Raw genomic sequence first — 25,313 nt, forward strand, 5'->3', positions numbered from 1 at the left:
CTTTGCAGAAGTGTTCGACTGCCCACATGGTAATTATTTAACAAAACTCAAGGTCTGGGATGATGTTGCTCCGGACTTCTCCGGTGTGTGACCAAACAGCATTTCTCAACCACAGGTTTTTTTTCCCCCTTTTCCTCTGAAGTGTGTGAAGTCAGCCGTCTGCCTGGCACAGATTTGTGTTGATGTGCTTCCAGTTGTTTGTGGGGACTGAGGGTGTCTGAAACGGCAGGATCCTCCCTTTAGCATGTGAGCTCATCACTATTTTAACAACACTGGATTCATCAATTACCAGCCCGTCAGACGGCCTCCTTTTTAAAGCAACCTGAGTCCATCATTCGGCAGTGTTGGAACAGAAGCGTGTAAAGGTAAGATGCTGTTTAAGATCTCTGTTAGGATTCTTTTTTCACGATTCAACATTTCTATATTTATGTTTTTCTCAGTTTCAGGATGATGTCCTCTAAAATACCTTGTGCTGTGATGTTGCTGGTTTGTGCTTTGAAATTTTGTGCAACTCAAAGTAAGTGGAATTTGTACAACAATAACTTTTAAACTTCAAATTAATCATTTAACATGTTTTGGTACTTTCAGTAAATGCGTTTTCTTGAAAATAATGTCAGACATGTTTTCCACTGATGTTTACTCTGTTAATATTACGTCAGATGAACTTGTGACTGAACTTTCCCCTGTTGATCTCTTTGAAATCAGATATGAGGAGCACAATGTTTAAACTAATTTCCATCTCTTATTTATGTTTTTTTTTTATTAAACTCCTAACAGCAAGCTGCAAAGGGAGGTGTGGAGCTGAGTACTACAGGGGATACATGTGCCAGTGTGACTACAACTGCCTGCTTTATGAAGAGTGCTGCCCAAACTATGAAAGTCAATGCACCACCCGTAAGGCTTTTTCCACATTTACAGCCTTCTTTATACATGAGAGTCCTCGATTTTATTTTTTTACACTTGTATTAACAACAATTCTTAAGATTTAAACTCAATTTTTAGAAATTTGCTGACATTTAGGTACACATTTGGGTGGTCACGGTCATTTTCTGCCAGGATTTGGTTCCATATTTATAGCAAAAATGATACAACACATCAATATTCCAACTGAGACATTAACGTGTATTGTAGCAGTCATACTGATCTGGCATATTGGAATAGAATAGCTTTATTGTCATTGTACAAGTACAACAATAATAAGCAGAAACTCTCCTGTGCAAAAGAATACAAAGGAAAGAGAAATAAAAAAAGTAACAAATTACTAAAAAAGTAGCAAGATATTTGAAAAAGTATGAAGAAATCCTAATTTCTACCCACCTTTAGGGCTGAGACAACTGTGAGGTAGAAACTGTGTTTGCTTTCATTCGTAGTGACCTGTATTGGCTCTAAGAGGGCAACAGGTCGAAGGGGTTATGTTGGGGATGAAAAAAAAAAGACATTGGATTTATGAGTCATTTAGAAGCAATTGTTATCAGTTTTTGCTTTACGTGTTGTTAGGGATATGTCTCTTTCGAAATGTCTCACGAGTTTCAACATTAACCATGTAAAGCCCACTAAATTAAAAAAAACTGAAAGAAAATTTCCCCTTTTTTGGAATTAAAATATTATTTGCACCCATTAATGTAATCTACAAAAAGAAATTCGCAATATCATTTTTTAATGAGATCAGCTTTAATACATTAATGAGTTGTGATACACAATTCCGTAAGTTTATCCTCACAACAACATTAGTTTAACATACAAACATATTGATGTAAATGTAAAAAAAACTTTTATCCACTGTCTCAATTTTTTTGCAAACATTTTAACAAGTTGTAACTGCAATATGAAGAAGCAACAGTCAACACATTTGCATTCTTTCAATACAGCAAGTTGTCATTAAAAAAAAAAATAAAATTATTCTCACCATAAAGTTTAGAAATTTAGCTAAATGATTCCCGCCAAAAGTGTGATTTTCTTCTTGCCATTTTGACATGAGCAGGAAAAGCCCTTCTATTGCCCCTAGTGGAATGATAATGTACTGCAAGGCTGAAAACAGGGACCAAGTTAAGAACATATAACGGGGTTTTAAAGGAAAATTTGGATCTTGCTAATAATATAGAGGTCTCAGAAATGCATGTATTAGATAAGATGAAAGTGATAACATAGGGTTAAGTGACTTGGAATATGGAAAAACATCACAACACTAATCTGCTACAAAGTTGTGGAAATGTTTTTCAATTTCTAAGAGAGAATTACATTTCATTCGTCACTTACCAAATTAGAAAGGTTTTTTCAAAGGACATACATCCTACTGATAGAGCAGGAAAACGTTAGAAAACACTGGTACAATATTTTTGTTTAATATATATTTTTAATTGGTAATTACTAGATAATCGTTCATGTAAAAATACATTTGAGATTAAAAAAGGGAAAAAAATGTTATTCTTAGTGATATTAAATATTTTGAATAACCTGCTGATTTGTGTGCAGAGAACTCATGTAAGGGTCGGTGTGGAGAATCTTTCAAGAGGGGTCGGCTGTGTACCTGTGACCCTGATTGCATAAAGTACAATCAGTGCTGTTCAGACTACAAGACTCATTGTGAATCTGAAGGTAAGCTTTGAACACCAGGATTGGTGGGTGGATTCTCTCTGCATGCTGACTAATGCAGCTTTCCAGAGATCAATCCTAACAGATCCTCACGGTCAGATTTACATAAGTGACACTTCCAATCAATTAAACTGCTTGCCCCAGCATGCACTCATGCAGAATACATAAGCATGAAGGGAACTAAACCGCTGGTCTAAGTCTAATTTGACTTTTGTCTGCCTTTAAAGCTACCACAGAAATCGATGGAAAGACCAGTGCAGCAACAACGAAGATTAATTTATGTCATAATTTAAATGATAGCAAAGCTGAAGGTAGAGTTTGTGGTGCAATGCTTAAATGAATAAAACATTTTTAAACTTTCAGGGTTTGTGGGAAACTTGTTCTGAGAAAACAAATCTTTGTAAATCTTTCCATAGACTCTACTTTGGATGAAGACGTGCAAGATCTTCCTATGAACAAGGGAATCAATGAAGGTAAATCCATTCTTCAATTAGGAAAACAAAAGAAATTAAAGATTTAATTCACACGTGATTCATTTTACTTTGCAAATTTTAGCTCAATATTGAGGATTTGGATTAGAGAATTACATAATGTGAGCTTTGCTTAGAGAGCGGGGAAATGCTGGGAAGCTGACTCAAGATGAGAAACGTTAAAGTTCAGTTTTGTCATGAATGGACCACATTTATGAAAACTGGGCACAAATTTAATAGCAGATGTGGAAACCGCAGATGAAAGCCAACAGAGTGACACAACATTTCCCTAGATTTTTTTTTTTGAGTTCAGTATTTGAGCTTTTAGAGTTTAAATATCAAATAAAGCCAACTGCTACAAGGTGCTGTACAATAAAACACCAAGAGCACTAATAAACAAAATATAAACATAAAAACAAGCAAAACAATAAAGGTAGGTATCAACACAGTGAAAAAAACAGAGCAGAGTCTCATGGAAGATTAAAAGCTTGGCTGTAAAAAATTTTAGGTTAGTTTTAAAAGTGTATAGAGATGGCGCTTCAGTTGAAAAAAGCTCAGTTTCACCACAGAAGTGTTGTGATAGTCGAGCTTAAAATCACCATCCAGTATAAAACCCACATTTGTGCTAATGTTTAAAATGTTGAGCTAGGGGACCCCATAGTAGAGTGGCCACAGCAGTTGCTAGACCCAATTACCATGACCTCAGTTTTCCTCTCATTAAAACTAAAGAACCTACACTCCAACCATGCATTAACTGCTTAAGAGAGGAGCCGTTCTTGTTAATTTGGAGGTATATCTGGTTGTCGTCAGCATAGAAATGAAAGGAAACTCCAAGGTTTTCCTTGTAATGGAAGCAGATAAAGAGAAAACAGAAGCGGTCCTGAAACAGAAGTGGTCTTAAAATTGAGCCCTGAGGGATCCCAGAGGACAGTGGAGCTGTGTCCGGGGTAAATTTAGAAAGACATCCACTCACGGTTCAGTCCGCCAGGTATGACTTAACCCTTGTGCTATCCTAGCTACGTTGATGTTGGGAGTGGGGTCATCTGGACCACAGAAGACAACACGCCAACGATTTTTTTATCCCAAGTAATTGTTGATTTTCACTGGTGTTTGTGGCAGACATGAAATCCTGTCCACTTTCATCCACATTTGTCATGGGAGGGATAACACGTCAATGTAAAGCTTTGGTCATCTGGGCCCTATAAGATAGCACAAGGGTTAACCGAGGTGAGAGCAATACCACCCACCACATTTTGGAGCCTTGACAGCAGGATTTCGTGGTCTACTGTGTCAAAAGCAGTAAAACAAGGATAACATGATCTCCCTTGTCGGTTGCTCACAGATATAATAAAAAAACCTCAAGAGAGCAGATTCTGCACAGTGAAGACTCTTGAAACCTTCTAACACATTGTTCCTGACTAGGAAATACTAGACATCCATTTAAAAACTAGATTTTTATGAACGATTTATTTACAGGTTTGTGTCAACATCCCATAATAATGAATATATCTTTTTTTTTTAATCCATGTATTACCCACAGATGCCTTATTTCCTTTGGAGACCACAACGTCACAACCAACTGGTTTGCCAAGCGATGGTGAGCTCCGTTAACTCTTAATAGATTTAGATCCATCCAATTCTATTTAACAGTCAGTATTTTCTAGGTTATACTGGTATTGAAGTTGAAGTCCCAGTGACAAGTCCACTCCCAGACATTAGTGGAGACGGCTCGCCCCCACCTGACTTGCTGGATCAAGTCCCCACAGGTCCTACTGTGGATGGAGACATTTCCCTCACACAGATGACCGTTTCAGTCGATGATAACCCCGTCACCCCCAGCCAAACCCCTGGAGGCCAAGAAGCAGGTTTGTTCAGTACCATTATGTTTTTCTATAAAATCTGATGTAAATCTAAAAGTTCATCAATGTGCTCTTCAACTTTCAGACACTATAGAGCCTATGACCCCATTTGACCAAAGCACGTTCCCTCAGCCCACCGTCGCATACGAGCTCTACACCGACAATCTTTCAGTACCACCCACAACATCAGTAAATCCTTCACAAATACCAGAAGTCACTCAGAACATACCAGGTGAGGTGGATGTGCTGGAAAATGTCCAAGTGAGCACCACATCCTCTTCAGATATGATGATTCTAACAACAATCCCAGTGGAAACTACTCAGAACCCCACCATTGAACAAAACTCAAAGGATGTTGAAACCAGCGCTCCATCGTCATCGACAACCCTTGAAGATTCATCCAGATTTTCTACAGAACTTAGTGTTGGAGCAACTACCATTCCCTCCTCCACAAATGCAGTGCAAGATGGCACCTCAGGCAATGTAATGCCAGCAGAAAGTACTGCTGATCCACTCAAGGATGACCTTAAACCGACTGAACCGTCACCGTCCACCCCGAAACCTGAGGACACACCTGAGCCTTCCAAACTGCAACCCACCACTAAACCAGAGAAGAAACCTCTGGACACACAAACCACAAACGCAGACATCCAAGCTGGTGAGATGTGGTTTTATCATCCGTAACACCTCTTTTATACATTTAAATGTAACAAAATTGAAAGTTTTGAGATTTTAATAGAGTCGGAATTTGAAACTGAACGGTCAAGAGAAAATGCATTTTTTTCTACAGATGACAGTGATGATAAAAACCTGTGCAGCGGGAGGCCGATCAGCGGAGTCACCACACTCAGAAACGGCACAATTGCAGTTTTCAGAGGTTTGTAAAAGGTTAATAATAGTGAACCAGGTTTTAGTGAGACAACCCAAGTTAAAATATGAGGTGTTTTGTACTACTTCCAGTTACAGTATATTTTTGAGGTTTTTCTATGATTTACTCTGATTTGAAGAGGTCCAAATTATCAGTGAGGTTGATTTTTATTTTTACATCATTAATATAAAATAGATGATTCTGCACAAAGTTTCTTAAACTGCCTCAACTTTGATCTGCTATATTTAAAAATGCTTCCCATTATATCTTATTGAGATGTTTCACTCGGAACATAAAAGAGCAAAAGTATAAATATGACATGAAATCAATATATATATATATATATAAAATCATAGCAGAAAATGTAGATGGTGATTTGAGAATCAAAACTTAATGTAAAGTTGAGTGACTGTTTAGAATAAAACTTTATTGACCCCACCCTCCCCCTTCTCAAAAAAAGAGAAATACACTTTCTTACAATAACTCTATTAAAACAGCAGAAAGATAATTAAAAAAAAACCCTTAAAAAATTAATAAAAACAATAAATATTGTCGTCTACGAGATGTTGTAGAGTCTAATCGTTGACAGGAAGAAAGATCTGTGAAAGCGGGACTTTCTGCAGTGAGACATTAAAGTATGACTGAAGTGCCAAACCCTTTCTGTAAAAAGATCAACATACCTATTTTTGCCACTATTATGTTGTTTTTTTAAAATTTTATTTACAGGTCATTACTTCTGGTTTCTGGATAGCAACAGGGTGCCAAGTCCTCCTCAGAGCATCACGCAGGTCTGGGGTGTTCCTTCCCCCATTGACACAGTGTTCACTCGCTGCAACTGTGAAGGCAAAACATATATTTTTAAGGTAATGCGATCCCATGGGGCAAATCTAATGTTTTGTTGATGGGAGAGGGAAAAGTTTAAGGCTTTTTGGTACCAACTGAAATCCTTTCATTATATTCCTCGCAGGGAAGCAGGTATTGGAGATATGACAATGATGTTCTGGAAGCTGGATATCCTAAAGTCATTAAGACGGGCTTTGACGGCCTGAGGGGTCACATCACCGCTGCCCTGTCTGTGCCTCAGTATCGAACCAGAAGAGAGGCGGTCTTCTTCTTCAAGAGAGGTGATGAAATAAGTTAAAATGGAACAACACAGATTTGTTTTTATGAGCATATATGGTGAGATTTTGTCAGATATAATCATATTTTTTATTTTTTGCCTCTTTTTAAACAGGAGGTTTTGTTCAGAAATACTCATACCAGGCTGGCATCTCTCAGACTTGTGGTAGAAAAGTTCAAACTCCGATAGTGACACTTCGATCTCGAAGCGCTCGCCAAGCAGGTAACTGAAGACTCAGAACTTTAATATGGAATAATCCGCATAAAAATAATTTAGGAGTATTTTTGAGTCTGGAATTCCTTTAGGATATTTTTAAACAATGGCTTTGTGAATAATAAAATGTGTTCTAGCTAAAAACAAGACATGCATGTGATTTTCTAAAGGCATTTTCGAATAATAATAATACAATAATCTTTATTTATATAGCACCTTTCAAAGAAATAAAATAAAAGAATGAATAAGCATCTCCATCTCAGAACGTGACACAACTGGACTCAGTTTAGCTATGTTTTTAAAATGACAAAAACAGGAACTAACAAGTGCAGCAACATGAGAGTCAAGAGATAAAACTGGTCTAAGGTTACCCCGAGGTTTCTGACAGAAGGCCTGACGAAAGAGGCAAGTGGACCGAGCCACTGTCAGGAGCACAAGCAAGGACCTCAGTTTTATCATTTAGTTGGAGAAAGTTGTTGTTCATCCAACTCTTGATCAAATCCAGACACCTGCGTAAAATCTGTATCTTAACATCCTAAGGTTTAAAAGACACAAAGCTGAACATCATCAGCATAAAAATGATAAGAAATGTCATTAAAAGTGTTTAAAATGTGCTGCAAAGGTAGCAAATATAAAATAAACAGTAAGGGTCCTAAAACAGAGCCTTGTGGCACACCGAAGGAGAGAGATGCAGAGGAGGGCTTAAACTTGGAGGATAGAAGCGTAATGCTTTATGTACACCTAGTGGAAATTCTCCGTCATTTAGACCCTTGAAAATATCTTGGAAGGCTATACACTCATTCGGGTTATCCATTTCAGTTTAACTTCCAACACTTTCTTTTTCTACCAGTGACCGTTTTAGAACCAGCCATCAACATTCGTAAATCCTGGAAAGGCTTCCCAATCCAGATCACAGCAGCTGTGTCTGTGCCCAGCCTCCGGGAACCAGAGGGCTACAAGTACGTTGTCTTCTCCAGATGTAAGTTTTCACTGGACACGGACTCATGCTTTTACTTTAAACAGACTATGCAGTTATTTCTAAATGTTGAGACAACTTAATTATTTGTCCTTTGAGTAAACAAACATTATCCAATGTCTTTTGCACACACAGAGCATCATTTTAAAGCAGTTTAGAAATATGTTGCATTAAATCTGTCAGAGAAAAGAGAGGCTTCTGATCTTTTGTGGTTGACATATGCCCACATTGAAAAAGTTTATATTTACATGAGCTCCAACACAGCAGCAAATTGTGTTTTTCTGCATTTAATGAATTTTGGAGACTCAGACTATGAGCTGATTACAAGTGTTTTTAACGAGTAAATGAGGTTTTTATTCACTCCACTGGTCATTTCTCCAAAAGCCCAGAAAAAAAAAACTGTCTAGAAAAGGGATGTAAAGATGTTTGTCTGGGATGCTTAATGAGAAACATGCATGTCGACAGTTGTGAAGATCATTAAGGGCGGTGCCCATTTACAGCCTACATCTACAGTGGAGTGACCAAAGCTGCATTTTATCTATATGCTTTACAAAAAGGAAGAAATAATAAAAAAAAGGCATAGTTTCTTTTATTTTGTCGTTTTCTGTTCATTACAGAATTCAGAAAAAAACTTTAACAAGAGCAAAAACTGAGAGATATTTTGGTAATGAAATCACTTGATTGCAAGAAAATGAATTAATATTTTGCATCTTCTTTGCAGCATCAACTTATAACGTGAGGATGAGCGGCGAACGTCCCGTAATTGCAGCAAAAGAAAACGCGACGCCTCAAGGCAACAGTTTTTTCAAGTGTCCAAAGAACCGACACTGATGATCTGACAAAAGAGTTTTCACTGCAGTTTTCCTAAAGCAGTCAACTTTATTAAAAAGAATTCTTCACACATTGCTTTTGCACGGACTTTTAAAACAAACAAACTTTCCAAGCAAAAAAAGAAATCAAGAGCTCAAAGGCTGAACACTACGATGAACTGTGTTTATGATGGGAATGCTGAGTTTCTTCTATTAGAACTTCATCTTGCAAATCGTCTCCCGCTTACACCACGAGATGGAAAGGCTTGACCTGTAAAGAGTTAAAATATGCTTTCAGGTGCACTTATATTATCTTTATTTTGTATCAGTAAAACAAATATAATACTCATGACTTATTATGAAGGTATAATGATGTTTCATGTAATGTTTTTATCCAATAAACACATATATCATCAGCTAAACCTGTAACATTTTTGACAACTTTTGAAATTTTCTCCTAAATATCCATTGACCTTTCCAGTTTTCTTTGACTCTAATCTAAAATGAACCCTAAACAGAAACCTAGCAGATTTCTGTGATTAATCAGCGTTTTAAACTGGAACTTTCACTCTACCTCCTCTCTTTGCACGCCCACCCCGATTCTCTGTCCAGCGTTGCAGCTGTCCGAATCGAGAACCAGGTCCAGGTCTAGAGGGTCTAGGGGGAGCACTGCTTGTATCTAAAGAATACAACCGTTTTATTTCCTTTTTCAGCAAACTGATAAAGCGTGATGCAACGGAAAATGTAGAAATGCTTCACACCTGCAGAACTGGAAGTAGGTTCCTGGCTGGTAGATGGGAGGCTGGCTTTGTCAGCCGGCTGACTCGGCTCTTCCATGTCTTCCTGTGATACCACAGGATCCACCAACACTTCAGAACTAGACCTAAAAACAAACAAATGTAGCATCAAATACACAAACAAACATGCAAAACATTTCTAAATGCTCTAAATATTGGATTCAGCGAGCGAATGTGTAAACCAAGAGAAATATTTTTTTAAATAATCCATATATTTTAAATTGTAACCCAAATAATAATAAAAAAGATATAGAAACTCAGTGATCGCAGACATGAATTTTGAGTGTGATCAGGGATAAATCACCTGTCAGTGTCGGGCTCCAGGAGGGAAGACTCTCCTTCATCTGCTGTGCTGGCCGTTACCACAACAACAAGGGGCGTGGACGTGCTCACCGTGGGAACCGACTGAGAAGCGGGCTCTGTTGTGTCGGATGGTGCCACTTCTGAGAAGATGGTTACTGAGGTAAAAAATTTGATAGCAATCCAGATTATAAATATTTCCATCATGTTTTCTAACTTTGGGATGGAATAAAGGTCAACTAAAGCCCACCTGGAGCTGCAACCTGCAGTGGTGTAGTAGGAACGCTGCGTCCTCCAGACTCCTCTTCATGACTTGGCAATAAAGGATTTTCATACATTCCAAGACCTGAGGATAAAGTGTAGATATTCTAAATTTTCCAAGTTATTATATATTATTATAGATAGCCTTTTGTAGTTGGTTGGAGGTCACTATAGTCAACATCCTTTCATAGCTTTGGTCTTTAGCTTTGCAGTTCTCGACAAAAATACCAAAAACTTGCCAAAGTGACACATCCCGTCAGTTGTTTTTAAGCTGTAGTGGCTATATTGTTGCCACCTTGTGATGGTAGATCACATTACAAGGTTCAAATAAAGATAAAAGTTGCAAAAACTATTAGAAAGTACAGAATAAATTATTCAAAATGTCTTTTACTTCCCCTCCACCCCAACACACATGAATGCAAACAAAAAGACTTTGTGTTTATAAATGTGGTGGAGCACCTCCTTGTGCTGCGAGCTGTCCTAGATCAGAGTGTGAGGAGGAGCTGGTCTGCGGTACGTCCTCAGGAGAACCAAACCGGAAGCGAGACACTCCAGTCACCTGGGGAGAGCTGGAACAAACAACAAAGAGTTGCATTGCATCTTAAGACTGGGATGAGCTCTATAACTAGCTTTTTTATGCCACAAACTATTTTCCATAGCACATTTGTAATCTGAGAAAAATCAAAGAAGGAAGTGACTAAAATATTAATTGTTAATACCAATGAGAGAGTTTGGGATATCAAACAGACAAGCACAAAGCATTTCAATTGAATTTTTTCATGTCTTGGGGTTAATAAAAACAAATAAATCAGAACATTTAAGATAATATCAAAGAATTGTCAACACTCATATCAGAAAGAAGGAAAACATTTAAAAATTGACTTAAAAAAAATCTAGATGTCCAAATGACAAACATTTTCTACTTTGGAACCAAGAATGAGAGCCTCCACAGGTATCTCTTTTCATAAGTACTAGAATGACTTATTTCCACTTCTTGATTACAATTTATTTATACAGTGGAAAATAAAAGTGTCCTATATTGGTAATATGGGACCCTTTAATCTGCTTTTGTAGATCTTGCTCTTAACAGGTCAACTAAAAGAATGAGGCTCCAGGTGGAAGGTGAGGTCTTTGGTCGGGGGAGGATTTTGATTTCAAGATATCCCATGTCTGAAGAATTTCAGCAATTTCATCAGCAAAATATAATATTGCCCCCAAAACGGAAAAGACATAAGTTAAAGAAATCAGTTGTTGTGACATTTTCTAAAAACTCAGTCTTACTTTGTTGATGTTTCAGGAAAGCCTGGTGTCTTATTATGAACCAACTCTGTGTTTTTACCAAGTGTGTGATTTATTCTCATGTATTGACTATAATATTTATCATCTAGTCTACTGAGACCAACAGTTTTGAACCCATTTCTCCAAAAGCAATGGGAATGTCAGGTTAACAGAAAGGTTAGAACAGAAAGCTTCTCCTTACTGGATGGCCTGGTCCAGGCCCTCAGGCCGGTGAGGAAGAGTTGGTGTGCAGGGAACCATCCTGTCATCTTCTTCGTGGAGCTGCTGTACATCAAGGGGCAGAAACCTTTGACACATGTATACGCTGAACGATGTTCAGCGAAAGTGGGCAAAATGACTTACAACGCAGCTCTGCACTCCAGGAGTGAGCCGACCCACCGACTGGCGCCGAACAGGAATACGCTGCTGGAAATACGAGAAGATAAAACGCAAAATCAGACAAAGAAGCATTTTGGAGAAATGTCATCAATGATGAACAGAGTCTCACCTGAACAGGTGGCCCCAGCTCTGACGATGGGGCAGGGTGGACATTCAAACGCGGGGACAGCTGCTGCACTGGTCTCCGTGGAGACGGGGGCATGCGCACGCCAGAACTTGAGATTGGTTGCTCGGTGGAAAAGACCTCGATTGTGCTTCCTTCAACTAAATCAAATAGTAAACAAACATAATTCAGAAAAGTTATAAGTCTGCAGTTTTAAGAACTAAATACAAAAGAGAAGAACACTGACAAAGGAGTAATTGAAATGCAAGATTTAAAACCCTACATGAGAAAAATAAAGTTTAAACTATTAGAGAGAAAACTCAATGAGATAAGAAAGGTTTAACTCTGAACAATCATTTTCAATAGTACAGTGGTTGATTAGCATAAAAATAGACCTTTGCTGGTTTTATTTGATGTCAGATTATTGCAATAATTAAATAGTTTTTTTATTACTCAAATTTAAAACAAAAGTTTCTTAAAGAACTGTTTTAAACTGAAAAAATGCTCTCATTAGTGGTACTTTGTTAGATTATTTAGACAGCAGACAGTTGGTAATAGCGTGGAAATTTTGAGTTGGACTGCATGCATGTTCCTGGTTCTTACGGCAGGGTGTCTGGGAATCAGCTGGCCTCTGGGTGGAGTCCGACGCCCCCAGACTCTCCTCAGTCTCAGTGCCAGCGTCTGTGACGTCAGCTCCCTGGAAAAGATAAACAAAGACAGAAAAATTGTCGGGAAAAGTAGGAAAAAAGTGGAATTAGATAAATTACAAATGATGACAAGAGGAAACATCTGTAGACAGAGAAGTGATTTGATAGTTCCATCAACATAAAGCTGCAATAATGTTGAGGCAAAGTTTAAGAAATTGCTCCTTTAAAGACATGAAAAAACCATGCGATAACTTTTTTTGTACAATTAATTACTTGTGAGCTGTAACCAATGATCTAATATTTGAGTTGCAATTTTTTTTACCTAATAATTTATGTAAAAAGCCTGATGTTGAGAGATTGTGGCACAGTAAAAGATCACAATTACAAATGAGATTAATGTAATGCTTTTAAAAAGTGCTAATTTGTCTGTAATTAATTGCAATTGATGCAGTAATTTGACACCCATAATGTAATGTAATACCAACATTTTAAATGATACATTAATCATAGTGGCCAACTATGATGAAAGGTGACTGAATTTAGAAAATAAAAGCCAATTGTATCGTAAAATCTTTTTGCCAAAAAAACAACAATAAAAAAACCCAACAAACAGGGTACATCTAAATGTTAAGGCTGGGCAATGAAATGGTATTAAACCAGTTTTCATCAAGTATTTTGGTCATTTTATGAAGACTGGATTTATCCCTTGGGTCTTTTGGCTTGATATGTTTAATGGAATGTTTTGAAGTACAGCAAGTTCAGTACTGTGAAAATATAAATACAGAAAATGTAAACAGCACTTCATAAATGGCATATGAAAAAAACTGAACAGGGCGTGGTTAAAAAGAATCTACTAACTCAATTGAACTTCCTTCACAGTATGCAATATCAATTAATTAAATGCTTTAATTAATGTTTCACGGAATTTCTTGTATTTGCGGGGGCAAAAAAATTGCTTTTGTTGGTTTTTACATTTAAAAATGTTTGTTCAGTTAGTCAAATTATGTGATAACCAAGCAAAAGCTTGAAAATGTAAATTTAAAAAAAGAAAACATTTTTAGCAAAGTGTTGAATAAAAAAAATCAAATCGAATCATGTACATGAATCAAATGGGGGCTGATTTCACAGATAAATTACTCTACTGGAAGCTGATCAAATGGTAGAAGACAACCCTGCAAACCAGAGACAAGGCAGCTTTTTCCAAGCTTGATTACAACTCGAGATGGTGGATCAAAACAGTCCCACTTTTGCTAGTTTTTGAGTTGTTCATCAGTCCAGACACCCTAAAGTCTGGACTGTGGTGCACACGTCCACTTTGGCTGTCACGTTGCAGACTCTTGACTCATAAAACTGAACATCTGCATGTAATTAACGAGTAAAAGGTACACAGCTAGAGTCAACACAAGCAAAGCTTCAATGCAGACAAAGTTATGACGGTACAAACGGCAGCGTTTTGAGACAGAGTGGAAAAACTGGGTGTGTGTCCTGGAAAGGGAGTGTACGTGTGGCTGAAAGCGTGGGAAGGGTTAACACAGTTCTGTGAATGAAAGCTGTGTGGTTGGCAAAGTCACAACATGATGTGTTCCAAGTAGAAAGTCCAACCTCTGGGTCGTCTCCTTCGTAAGCCTCGTTGCCGTCTCCACTTCCATCGTTACTTTCCTCCTCTTCTTCCCCCATGCCTCCATCATCTTCCTCATCATCTTCATCCTCTTCTTCTTCATCATCTTCTTCTTCCTCTTCCTCATATTCCTAAAATGAACAAAACAAGTTCAGCACTAAATGAAAATTTGATAATAAAACACAATAAAAATGCTACTAAATCATTTTAACCTGCTCCTCTTCCTCTTCTTCCTCCTCTTCCTGGTCTTCATCACTCTCTGTATCAGTGAGTATGACGATCACTTCCTGTTGCAGTTGACTTGGCATTTCACTTTGGGTGCCTGCAACCTCTTGCTCTGTGGGAACAGACTGAGAAGCTGCTCCTTCCTCACCTTCCTCCATTGATGGAAACTCTTCTGTCTGTAAAAGTGAACAGTGGGCATGTTTTTGCAAACTGTCAAATAACAACATTACCTCATTCTGCAACATTGAAAAAAAAACATGCTGTGCTTTTGTGGAGTCTACATTTCTCCAAATTTGATCCCTTGTTTTAATGAAAAAATACATTGTAGTTAATTTGAAAATGTGCAATTTTTACAATGTTATTCTAGAATTTTTCTCATGATGGAGGAAATATTTAAAAAAAAAACGTAAGATTAAAATCTATCTCCTAATTCAAATCGTGTTGGATGAACAGCAGATAAAAACCTGCGGTTTGAAAAAGCCAGGAATTGTGACACCGTAACTGCTACCTGCTCTGCTCCATTCTGATCTATCCACTTGTAGAAAATTAAGCTTCGTTTCCACTGATCGGTCCAGTATGGTACAGTACAATCTGGTGTTTTGAGCGTCTTCCATTGTAAAACGGACCCATTAAACAGAACCGACCTGCACAAGCAGTTGCAGGTCTATTGAAATGTGTAATGGTTGTAGCCACCCGTTCGTTATTTGACAGAAAATGATGACAACATTTGAAAGCGCCATTACAGCGTTCATTTAAGCTAACATTTCCAACGTTTGTAAACATCTGGGTTTCTGCGGTTTCCTGTGGACTCTTTTGGTCACGAGTCTGTATTGAAAATGCCCGCAAAAAACACCTAGCCCTTTTCTGAAGTGGAACTGAAAGCGTTCCTTGACTTCCTTGGCCAAAGTGTGATACAGGGTGAGCTCATGGCACTCAAGCGGTTTACACCACGCATGCGCCTTGAAAACAAACTGCTCAGTGGAAGCGAGGTACAACTGAGTGGAAACGCTCGCCAGAACTAATTGGACCATACTGTACCACTCCATACCCGATCGGACCGCTCGGTGGAAACTAGGCTTTAGATACGTGTACATCATCATTTTCCTCTGATATTGCTCATCATCTTTTTTTTTTTTTTTTTTTACGCTAATGTTAGCTTAAGCTTGTGAGATGATATGAGCTACTGTGAGAGAGTGTAAACAAAGGGTAGATAGGAAATTAGCCAATGTTAACCTACACACCAACAGTTTGGCCCAAAACCCAAGAGGCAAATTTCTAAAGAGCTCCTGAAGGCTTTTTGATTTTGGCTAAAAACTGCATAATCATAATTAAAAGGACCACTGGGAATGATTTTATAATACAATAAAAATTATTTGGACTGAGATTTTTACAAACCTGACTTACTTCACCATCTTGGCTGTCTGTGGGAACCACACCATCAGCCTCAGCACTCTCCTCAGTAAGCAGCTCTTCCTAAAGAAACCACATTACAAAAGGAAGATTTTAAACAATGTTTCAGCAATGTATACTCAAGAAAAAAATTCAAGTGGGACTAAGTTCCCCCTCACCTCTGGCCCCACTCTCTGGATGATGCGCAGTTTCTTTGGTACAGGAGCCCGGGAGGTGTCCTCTTGAGTTGCCTCAGTGTCTGTCACCACGGTGCTGCTCTCCTCTTCTTCACGAGGTCTCTTGGACATGGCAGATGATCCTGCTGTTGCTGAAACTAAAAGAAAGTAAAGATGAATGAGCTAAACGTTTTTCTCAACTCCAAACAAAATGTATTTCTGAAGCTTCACAAGCAAAAAAAACAACATTTCCAAAATTGACAGTTTTGGCTTAAAAGTCTAGTCTTTAACACACGTGTATTCTGACTTTTCAAACACATATCAACAGATTGGTATAAACACTGCAATCATCTCAGCTTCCCACAAGGCTGATCTTACCAGTGCCGAACACAGAAGAGGAAGTTGAAGGCCATTCCACCTGTGAGCTCGGTGTGGCATCGATCACCACAGGCTCCTGACTGGAAGGTTCTGTGTGGGTCACGCTCTGCTGCTGTGTTGGCTGGACGAAAGCTGTTGCCTGCGTTTGAGGCTGCTGAACGGTCAGCATGGGGCTGGCTAAAGTTGTCTGTACGTTGGGGCTGGCGGAACGTACAGAGCCGCTGGCGCTGCCGTACACAGTCACATGCTCCACTGGTGGTCCTTCTGTAGACTGCATTACTGTTGAAGATAGAAACTGTTAAATATCAAAACTTTGGAAACAGTTTTGATACAGTTTTTGAAAATAATAAAGACTTACTTAATTTGATTGTAAGACAGATTGTTTCTAAAGGTTTATTTAAACAGATCTGTGTGTGGTGTATCACCATTGCGCTGACATAAAAAAAAATAAAACGTTTATGAATCTAATTGTTTACATTGCCACAATCATGTCTGAAACTGATGTCTGTTAGCGCCTCAACTTATAGGAAAAAAAGCTGGAAAAACATGACACAGCGGTTTCAAAAAAATTGATAAAATTTGATTTTATATTTAAGGTGACATGCCCATTAACACCATGGATAACACCGTTGTCCATTTTCTCCATGGACAAAGAAAGCTTAATTTTTGAAATACAAAAACACATTTTATGACAAGAAACATGGTTTATAAGAACTCACTGAGGAGGAAGAGGGCATGGGGCCTGATTACTAAAGTTTTGGATGAACTACGACATGGAGGTGGCAGAACAAACCACTCAGAACAAATGGTTTTGTGAGAGAGGGACTGTCCATGCAATGCAAACTGACCAGTGTAAATCCAGCATAAATCTCTGTCTAAAGCACCCACCTTCCTGAGTTTCCACCTGTGTTGTAGGCATGACTGTAGCAGTGGGGGTTGGAGTGGGAACAGGGGCAGGGGTGATCATAGGCTTGATGCTCGCTCTCGGTGTGGGTTTGTTTCCAGGGTTTACAGGTTGCTTGCTGGCTGTGGGCGCTACAGGTGTTGGCTTGATGTTGGCTGTCGGAGGCTCGGAAGTGGTGGCACTAGAGGTGAGAATTTAGGTTAATAATCATACTCAAAACATTTTTTGAGCAAACAGCAGTTATTATGCATTGATGCTGCATCTTCCTCAAAGTCTGGAGATCTGTAACAGTCACTGATACTTTTGCAAAAGTAAAATTCACATATAAATAAACAGAAAAAGCCTCTCCTTTGGTTAAGGAAAGCAGAAGATTATTTCATTTTTTACAGACAATAAAACATTTGATCTTCTCAATATGATACAACCCTACAAAGAAGCTTAAATATTTAAAAAGAATGCATTTTTAGAATTTAAAAAAATATATTTTTTTTTACCTGCCCCTGTCTGAGGTTGGGGTGGTCTTCAGACTGATCTGTCTTTGTTCTGTACTCCTCTGCTGCTCCTGAGTCTTAACAGAGACAGAAAAAACAATTTTAAGTTTATTAATTTATATGACAGTCAAACAAGGTGCTGTACATTAAGAGCTCAAAAACAAAGAGGTTAAAACAATGAAAGGTAAAACATATACATAAATGTATAAAAAACACTAAAGTAAAACAGTAAAACACACCAGCAGATCAGAGTTTAATGCTGTCAAAAACCTGGGTATGAATATAGGTTTTGAGAGCTTTTAAAAATGGAAAAGAAAGAATGAAGCTAAAATGCTGGTTTATCAAAATCATTTTTTTATTTTATTTTCCTATGCTACAATCTAATGGTCTGCTGGTACGATACATATCGCGATACGTGTCTCCCGATACACGTCTCATGATATGATACGTATTATGGTATATCCCAGGACTGTATAACAATTTAGCAAAAAACGCTATATGAATATTACTACACCTGTCATGTTAATAGAATGGTAAAATTAATTTTATTTAATGATCACAACATCAAGCACTGCAACTATGTTTGCTCATGAAAAATTAATTCGATATTGTCATGTCAACATATTAAATTGATCAGCAAATTAAATATCGCCAAATCAATTTTTCCCTGCACCCTTAGAATCTAATATTTTTAGATGTTGTTGATGAATGTTGTTTCTGTTGATTTCATGTTCTCTGACAGTAGTCAAAACATCTGCAAGTCTTATGCATTTATCAGACAAGAAATGAAAGATGAAATGTGAAAACGTCCAGACAGCCTCACCTTGCTGGGACCGGCCTCAGCTGGCTCATCTCTCTGCTCTTGTCTCTCCTGTTGACCTCGCAAATCTCTCAGCTCTCGCTCCTGTCTGTTGAGGCGGCCTTCATACTGAGACTTGAGAGCACTAACTCGCACCTCCAGCTCCTCACGCTGCTTCTTTAATTCCTCATTTTCCTTCTGCAGCTGGTCTTTAGTGTCTGCATACAAATCATGTAGGTCAAACATTTTGAATAATGCACAAAAAAAGCTTCAAACCAGAGGGAAATGAAAGGCAAAAACTGACTTGAAAGCAGGCTGATCTTCTGCTTAGCAGACATAAGGGCTTTTCGGGTTTTCTCGTCTTTCTCAGCCATCTGCTGTCTCAGAGCGTCCTCCTGAGAGGTTTTTTCCTGCAGCTCTTGTCTCAGCCTGGTCAAATCTGCCTGCAGTCTGGTCGACTGTTCCTGGGCACTACGCACCTCATTTTCACGCTCTGTCACAACCTAAAAAAAACATAAAATAAAGATATAATTTTAAGGATCGTCTGTAACTTTTGATGATATCAGAGCAATAAGAGATTAGGAAGAGTAAAAATTCTACTGAAGAGTGAACTTTTACCTTGCTGAAGTTCTCCAGCTGCCCCTCCAGCTCTTTGCTCCTGTTTTGCGCTTGACCCAGAGAATCTTTGAGGCTTTGCAGCTCTTGAGCGGAGGCTTGACGCGCCTCTTCGTCTTGTGAAGGGCCTGCCGCTGTGTCAGAAACCAGCTGCAGAATGGATAATGATTGAAAAATTAGTCTCAGACAAAAATAAGCAACAGATTCTATCAAATGTGAGCTAATATCATTATATTTAGGGTAGAAATTAATATTATAAAAACAGGTCTAATTAATTACCTTGTCATGCGTCCCCTTTAGCTCATCGTACTGAGTCTTGTAGCGGCGTCCAATCTTCTTGACCTGGGTGATAGTCCGTGCCTTTTCTAGTAGTTCTTGGTTCTTCGTGCTCACTTCCTTCTGTAGCAAATTCCTCTCTTCTGTTATTTTACTCAAGTTTTCACGCAAGTTTTGTATCTGTCCCTGCAGTGCTGTTGTGAGATTATTTGTCCTATTCAGAAACACAGTCAAAATGAATGATGGAAGGATAAAAGCAAAGTAACAGAAACTCCATCTTGAATAATCACTTTTTTTCATGCAAACCCTCACCTGGACAGCTCAGTTTTGAGTCTTGTGCTCTCCTCACTAAGCTGTTGAATACGTTTGACATGTGCTTCTCTCTCAGAATGAAGGCGCTTGTACTCCTCTGGATCCAAATCTTTCTGTTGACTCACTAAATGCTGTAAACATAAATACCAATTTATTTAATTAGACTAAAAATATTTGTGACCACACAGCTTCATATTGTTGCATTTGATTCTGTAAACCGACCTGAGTACGAGCCTTCCAACGCTTGATGTCTTCCTCCAGAATCATCTTCTCCGCCTGCAGCATCCCGCTCTTCTCGCTCAGCTCCGAATTTGACTGCTGCAGCGGCATGATGGCCATCTCTAACTTTTCCACCTTAAAACACATTCACCAGAAGAGATTTAACCAAAAATTTCAGCAAAGAGTTTTGAAAATAACAAGTTTGTCAACTTAAAACAGAATATTTAAAAAACGAAAGATGCACATTTTCACCAAGAAATTTGAACAAAAGGAGGCAGACACCTTAGCTTGAGTTTGCTGCAGCTCCTGTTCCATCTTGTCCTTCTCCTCGCGCAGCATCTTGTTGGTCTCCATTAAGATGCTCATAGTTTCTGTCTTCTTCATTAACTCATCGTGCTGAGCCAGGGTCTTTGCAGTAACCTAAAACATACATCACAGGTCAGGACTCATGTTTCATGACTAATATCAGTCAAAAAGTCCACACTTTAAAACTTGAAAATTATTTGTTCAATATTTCCCTCAACAAAATCATTAGCAAATATTCGTTGTATGTTGAAGTCAGTCAATCAGTATTGATTGTTGCCTCTTGGATTGAAGTAAAAAATGAACACAGAGAATTAATATATAAATATATTTTACTTAAGTTAAATTTAATCAGTTTTTGTTGTTGCTTTTAAATCATAAGAACAATATATTTTTTCTATCTTATTTTCAAAAACAGTTATTTGTGGGTGTCTGGATAAATGACTGACCTGCATTCTTTCTCTTGCAGCGCTCAAGCTGTCTTGCACCTCCTTGAGCTCTCGTTCCAAGTGCTCCATCCTCAAGCGATAGCGTAAACTCTCACCTTGTGCCACCTCAAAACGTGACTCTGCAAGCTCCTTTTCACGACGCACAAATCTAGAATGTTAACAGAAACACAATTACCAACCCACTAAAAACACAATGGGAGATAATGACAAAAAAAGCATTCTAGTTAAACACAATAGGAAAAAAAGAGACTTTTCTGAACATTTGTGCTGATTATTTAGGTCAAATTAATGGGCAAGATGTACCGAAGAATCTCAAGAAGCTGGTCTTGAGATTTTCCCTCCTCGGTCAGTGATATATTCAAGGCGCTTTCACTGGCAGCCTGTTGAACACTGGCAGCCAGCTTGGTACTCATTGTCTGAACCTGCTCATGCAGGAGCGTATTCTGGCTTTGGAGCTCTTCATTTCGACTCTCCACTTTAGAAATACCCTCCTGTTAAGAGAGTAACATTACAATTTCATTATTATGTCTTACCAAGGTGATAAAACCGTCTCTGGAAAAAGTGAAACTAAATCAAGAACCTTAAAATGTATGCATCTTTTCTTATTAATGTTCCTGTTTTTTGCATCCTAATACCAGGATGAATGAGAACTTTCACAGACATCCTAAAGCCGGTTATTTGTTAAGAGGATGATAAAAGGGTGTTTTTGAAAGCAGTACCAAACACACGTTGAACATTTGGATAAAATTATTGCTTGATGTTGGATGTTCTTACATTTCTTTAAAAGTGGAACTTTACATAACAAAATATAAACTAAACAAAGATATTCAACTGTGTTCATTATTACTCAACTACTTTTACTCAATGAGATCATTTGAGTGTAAAATTTATCATTTTAGAAATATAGATGATAGTCCAACACCAACCTTGAGGATCTTTTCTTGTTCTTCCCAGGAAACTCTAGCCTCCAGTAACTCTGAGGTGACCCTCTGCAGTTTTTCTTCTAACTGGTGCCTGAGCTCAACAGCCTGCAAAGCCTGGGCTTTTGCAGCCTGAAGAGCCTCCACATCAGCTGCATGCAGCATCATCTCCCGCTCATACTTATCTTGAGCTTCAGCTGCCAGCTTAACCTTAAAAAATATAAGAAAAAAAACGATAGTTTAGCATCATGTCATAGAAATTACAAAGCCATGTGTAAGTTTAAAGACTAAAAGACGCATAGTTCTGTAGATAAATAACAATCAGCAATCATAGATACTTTGATTTAAAATAGAAAGATAAAAAAATAAAATAAAAAAAACTATGAGCACATGAACAGCTGTGAGTTCTGCCTTACCTGGTCTTGGCCGTCTATCAGAGCCTGTTGTTGTTGAGCCTCAGCCAGAGCCAGCCTCTGCAGCACCGTCTGGTGATCTTCCTGGGTACTGCTGAGACTTCTCTTAAGACCATTTATCTAACAAAAAATGCCAAACAAAGAAACCAAAATACCAATTAACATCTGTAACTTTAAAGAGAATTATTGAAATTTAAAATGTATTGCTGTAGAATTCAGGATTTTATACCTCCTCCTCCAGAGTGGCCACAGCTCTTCTCTTCTGCTCCTCCAATTCTTGTTTTTCTTTTTCTATCCCCTGGAGTTTCTCCTCGAGCGTACGGTGCTGTTCCTCAGCTTCCTTCATACGAGCCTCGATGGATGAGCGGGCTTGCTCAGTCACCTGGTCATGGGGTTTGAACATTTACAGGAAAACTATTATTCTTTTCATTGCTTGCAAAATAATGAAACATAAATTCTGAATTATAACTAGGTTCCCTGAAGAGGGAATGCTGAAAATTATGTCATTTTAATCAGGGGAATGGTTAACATTTAGTCATACAAAGTCAATACAAATCAAACAAAAAGTATCAGTTATTTCTTTCCGTCTTAGTTATTTTAATCTGCTGTTATCACTGATGAACTGAAGGACACTATAACCACTAGCAGATTGAAAACCGTGTTGTGACTGGTCTCTAACCTGCTTCTCATTGTCCAGAGACTCCTCCAGGCTCTGAGCCATGGCTCTGTACTGCTCCATACTGGAGGTGGTTGTCCTCAGGCTCTCTGCCAGCTCTTCTGCCCGGGTTTCAGCGAGCTTCAAGCGCGCCTGGAGGTCTTCCCTGTCTTGATCCAAACCCTGAAGGCTTCCAACTGGGTTAAAGGATTTATGATTTTAGAAACACAAATGCAACATGAACAAATGACATTTCCATTCCACTGTAAAATCTTTAGTGTGGTTTGAACATTTTATCAGGCATTTTTACAATTCTTTTTCCCCAGAAGCTAAAACCACAGCACTTTAATATTACCAAGTAGGTCAAGAATAAATCTGGGTCAGCCAAGTAGAACATGAAACTGTGTAAAGGAAGGCACATTTTTGTTTTATTGCTGCATTATTGCAGCACGATTGTTAATATTGCCTTATTAAAACACTTGTTTTATTTTAATATGTTAAAGTTTTTATGAATGGGTGACAATCACAACAGGGTAATATGCATGCATCTAGGCCAACCTCTGATGATGGGTGTGGACGGGGAGCCCAGGGTGTGACGTCCTTCAATGTTCCCCTGCTGCATCCTGAGGGTGCTGAGCTCCATTTCAAGCACGTTCATCTGCTCTTTTGTTCGTTGATGCAAAGCCACCTGTGTTTCCAGCTGTCTCTTCAAATCTATGACCTGGATCTGCACGAGGCATCAGGGAAATATAAAAAACATGCCACACACAGAGTGCAACAGCCTAATTATGATTTTACTCAAGAGCAGATATTTCACTTGCCTCCTGGTTTCTGCTGAGCAGGTGGCGCTGTTCCACTTCCTGCTCAAGTTTCTTCTGAAGCTGGGTGATTTCCCTTTCCTGCTTTTCTATCTGGCTGTTGAGGCGCTGACGTACATCAGTCTCTGATCTCTCAAGAGTGGCCTGAAGAACAGACTTTGAATGATCATCTTGAACATTTGTGTGTGTGTAAATAACTCTGTGGCTACATAAACACATGCATATTACTTGAATGGACTGGAGATTTGTGAGCAGCAGGTTCTGGCTCTGCTGTTGGTTTAGGATCGTCTCTTTTTCTTGAGTCAGCCTGGACTCCAAAAGCTTCAGCATGTCCCTCTCTTTGCGAAGGTTCTCAGCATGGCCCTAAAAATGGAATTTGATTAATGTACATTTTTAGTAGTACCTCCTTGGGGTTCCAAAGCACGTAAAAATAAAACAGTGTTGGTGACTTAAGTAAAAGCTACAGAGAACACAAGTATTAAGATGGATCAAACATGAACCTCTGCCATGTTGAGTTTCTCCTTTGCAGTCTTCAGATCCTCCTGTAGTGTGTTGACAGTCTGCTCAAGCTTTTGTGTGTCGGTGGCCATTTTCTGTCCTTTCTCTCTGAGGGATGCAATCTCCTTCCTGTAACCTTCTACGTTGTCCTGGAGCATTTCATACCTTTAAGTTCAAGGAGGGAAATCACAAAGAGGGGTTTCATTAAAATTTCTACATGAATAATTGCAACTTTTAACACAAAAAATAATATAAAATCTGTAGATCAAATGTACCTCTTGGAAGCGAACTCTAACTGAGTGGATGTCTTAGCATTCTGAGAGCGCAGCTCTGAGAGCTGCTCCTGAAGCTTCTCGTTCTGCTCGCTCAAAGCCTTGTCACTCTCCAGACGCTCCTTCTTATAGGTGGTGAACACCTCTTGTAGCTGCAGATGTAAATAAAATTGTTATTACTTGCTAGTTTACTAAAACAAATTCAACAGCAGCTCTACAATTAAGTCAGAATTTTTTGAGGGTACAGAGCAAAACATAAATTCATAGGTCAAATTTAAAATATACATTAGGTTTTAGTAACATCTTTTACAGCATTTGGAAACTGTTTATTTAAAAAATGGATATAAAAATAAATGAAATATTTGTTATGAATTTATGAAAGTTTAATAAAGTTTTGAATTTCTTGCTAAGCCACGGTGACATCTAGTGGCCAACAATAGCAGCAAATTCTAAATTCCTAAATAATATCCAATCTACTGGTATCCTGATAACCAAACTTTAGAATTACATACTTATATTTAGTCTGAATGGGTAAACGTTTGGTTGACTAGAATCCACCAGAAATTGAATGCAAAACTGGCCTGAAAGTGAATGCTTCATTAAATAATCAAAGAAGAATGAAAGACTCCACTGATTTTTTACTTTTTTGTTTGTTTTTACCATTTTGGTACTGATTTTACTCAGTAAATATGCTCACCTGTCGCAAAGCTGCTTTGGCCTCTAATGCTTCAGCAGACTCTGCTGCCATGGAAACAAGAGTGGTGGGTGTCCCAGCGGTGGGTGTGGCTGCCGGTGACCGGCGTGGAGTAGAGGTCAGGGAGAACTCCTCAGCGGGTATCCCTTAAGATCATACAATGAAAAATTTAACAGAACAAAAATAATTTTTTTTTG

The 25,313-nt window shown here is 38.4% G+C and overlaps 2 protein-coding genes across 8 annotated transcripts in view; one reads left to right on the forward strand and one right to left on the reverse strand.

Annotated features, from left to right (window-relative positions):
• On the forward strand, positions 1 to 9,317 carry prg4b (proteoglycan 4b). 2 transcript variants are annotated; one of them, XM_024278639.2, is made up of 15 exons: positions 1 to 115; positions 195 to 365; positions 441 to 517; positions 778 to 894; positions 2,473 to 2,595; positions 3,009 to 3,065; positions 4,603 to 4,659; positions 4,727 to 4,927; positions 5,007 to 5,579; positions 5,712 to 5,798; positions 6,516 to 6,652; positions 6,757 to 6,913; positions 7,024 to 7,131; positions 7,973 to 8,101; positions 8,820 to 9,317. In XM_024278639.2, the coding sequence occupies exons 3-15, from the start codon at positions 448 to 450 to the stop codon at positions 8,927 to 8,929; spliced, it is 1,926 nt and encodes a 641-aa protein (XP_024134407.1). In that variant the 5' UTR covers positions 1 to 115; positions 195 to 365; positions 441 to 447; the 3' UTR covers positions 8,930 to 9,317. The 2 variants fall into 2 exon arrangements, with proteins under 2 accessions (XP_024134407.1, XP_036067457.1); XM_036211564.1 differs by lacking the exon at positions 1 to 115 and having other exon boundaries at positions 131 to 365.
• tprb (translocated promoter region b, nuclear basket protein) overlaps positions 8,958 to 25,313 on the reverse strand; it is a 20,780-nt gene continuing 4,424 nt past the window's right edge. The window contains exons 16-51 of one of the 6 annotated variants that reach the window (XM_036211562.1): positions 25,120 to 25,262; positions 24,426 to 24,574; positions 24,153 to 24,315; positions 23,881 to 24,015; positions 23,656 to 23,796; positions 23,393 to 23,561; positions 22,859 to 23,031; positions 22,409 to 22,561; positions 22,183 to 22,299; positions 21,773 to 21,976; positions 21,150 to 21,337; positions 20,847 to 20,994; positions 20,377 to 20,514; positions 20,098 to 20,229; positions 19,876 to 20,006; positions 19,567 to 19,777; positions 19,291 to 19,437; positions 18,977 to 19,175; positions 18,697 to 18,890; positions 17,877 to 17,950; positions 17,367 to 17,563; positions 16,479 to 16,757; positions 16,104 to 16,258; positions 15,931 to 16,008; positions 14,523 to 14,711; positions 14,295 to 14,441; positions 12,649 to 12,742; positions 12,052 to 12,206; positions 11,907 to 11,966; positions 11,746 to 11,825; positions 10,725 to 10,834; positions 10,255 to 10,350; positions 10,009 to 10,162; positions 9,669 to 9,790; positions 9,482 to 9,586; positions 8,958 to 9,178 (exon numbers count right to left, since the gene is read on the reverse strand). In XM_036211562.1, the coding sequence (XP_036067455.1) occupies positions 9,129 to 9,178; positions 9,482 to 9,586; positions 9,669 to 9,790; positions 10,009 to 10,162; positions 10,255 to 10,350; positions 10,725 to 10,834; positions 11,746 to 11,825; positions 11,907 to 11,966; positions 12,052 to 12,206; positions 12,649 to 12,742; positions 14,295 to 14,441; positions 14,523 to 14,711; positions 15,931 to 16,008; positions 16,104 to 16,258; positions 16,479 to 16,757; positions 17,367 to 17,563; positions 17,877 to 17,950; positions 18,697 to 18,890; positions 18,977 to 19,175; positions 19,291 to 19,437; positions 19,567 to 19,777; positions 19,876 to 20,006; positions 20,098 to 20,229; positions 20,377 to 20,514; positions 20,847 to 20,994; positions 21,150 to 21,337; positions 21,773 to 21,976; positions 22,183 to 22,299; positions 22,409 to 22,561; positions 22,859 to 23,031; positions 23,393 to 23,561; positions 23,656 to 23,796; positions 23,881 to 24,015; positions 24,153 to 24,315; positions 24,426 to 24,574; positions 25,120 to 25,262 (5,180 nt within the window). In that variant the 3' untranslated portion in view covers positions 8,958 to 9,128. Of the gene's footprint in view, positions 9,179 to 9,481; positions 9,587 to 9,668; positions 9,791 to 10,008; positions 10,163 to 10,254; positions 10,351 to 10,724; positions 10,835 to 11,745; positions 11,829 to 11,906; positions 11,970 to 12,051; positions 12,207 to 12,648; positions 12,743 to 14,294; positions 14,442 to 14,522; positions 14,712 to 15,930; positions 16,009 to 16,103; positions 16,259 to 16,478; positions 16,758 to 17,366; positions 17,564 to 17,876; positions 17,951 to 18,696; positions 18,891 to 18,976; positions 19,176 to 19,290; positions 19,438 to 19,566; positions 19,778 to 19,875; positions 20,007 to 20,097; positions 20,230 to 20,376; positions 20,515 to 20,846; positions 20,995 to 21,149; positions 21,338 to 21,772; positions 21,977 to 22,182; positions 22,300 to 22,408; positions 22,562 to 22,858; positions 23,032 to 23,392; positions 23,562 to 23,655; positions 23,797 to 23,880; positions 24,016 to 24,152; positions 24,316 to 24,425; positions 24,575 to 25,119; positions 25,263 to 25,313 lie in introns of all 6 variants that reach the window. The other 5 variants (XM_024278630.2, XM_024278631.2, XM_024278633.2 and 2 more) reach the window with 5 other exon arrangements.

This window comes from Oryzias melastigma, linkage group LG4, assembly GCF_002922805.2.
Source record: "Oryzias melastigma strain HK-1 linkage group LG4, ASM292280v2, whole genome shotgun sequence".
In the NCBI taxonomy this organism is placed as follows: domain Eukaryota; kingdom Metazoa; phylum Chordata; class Actinopteri; order Beloniformes; family Adrianichthyidae; genus Oryzias; species Oryzias melastigma.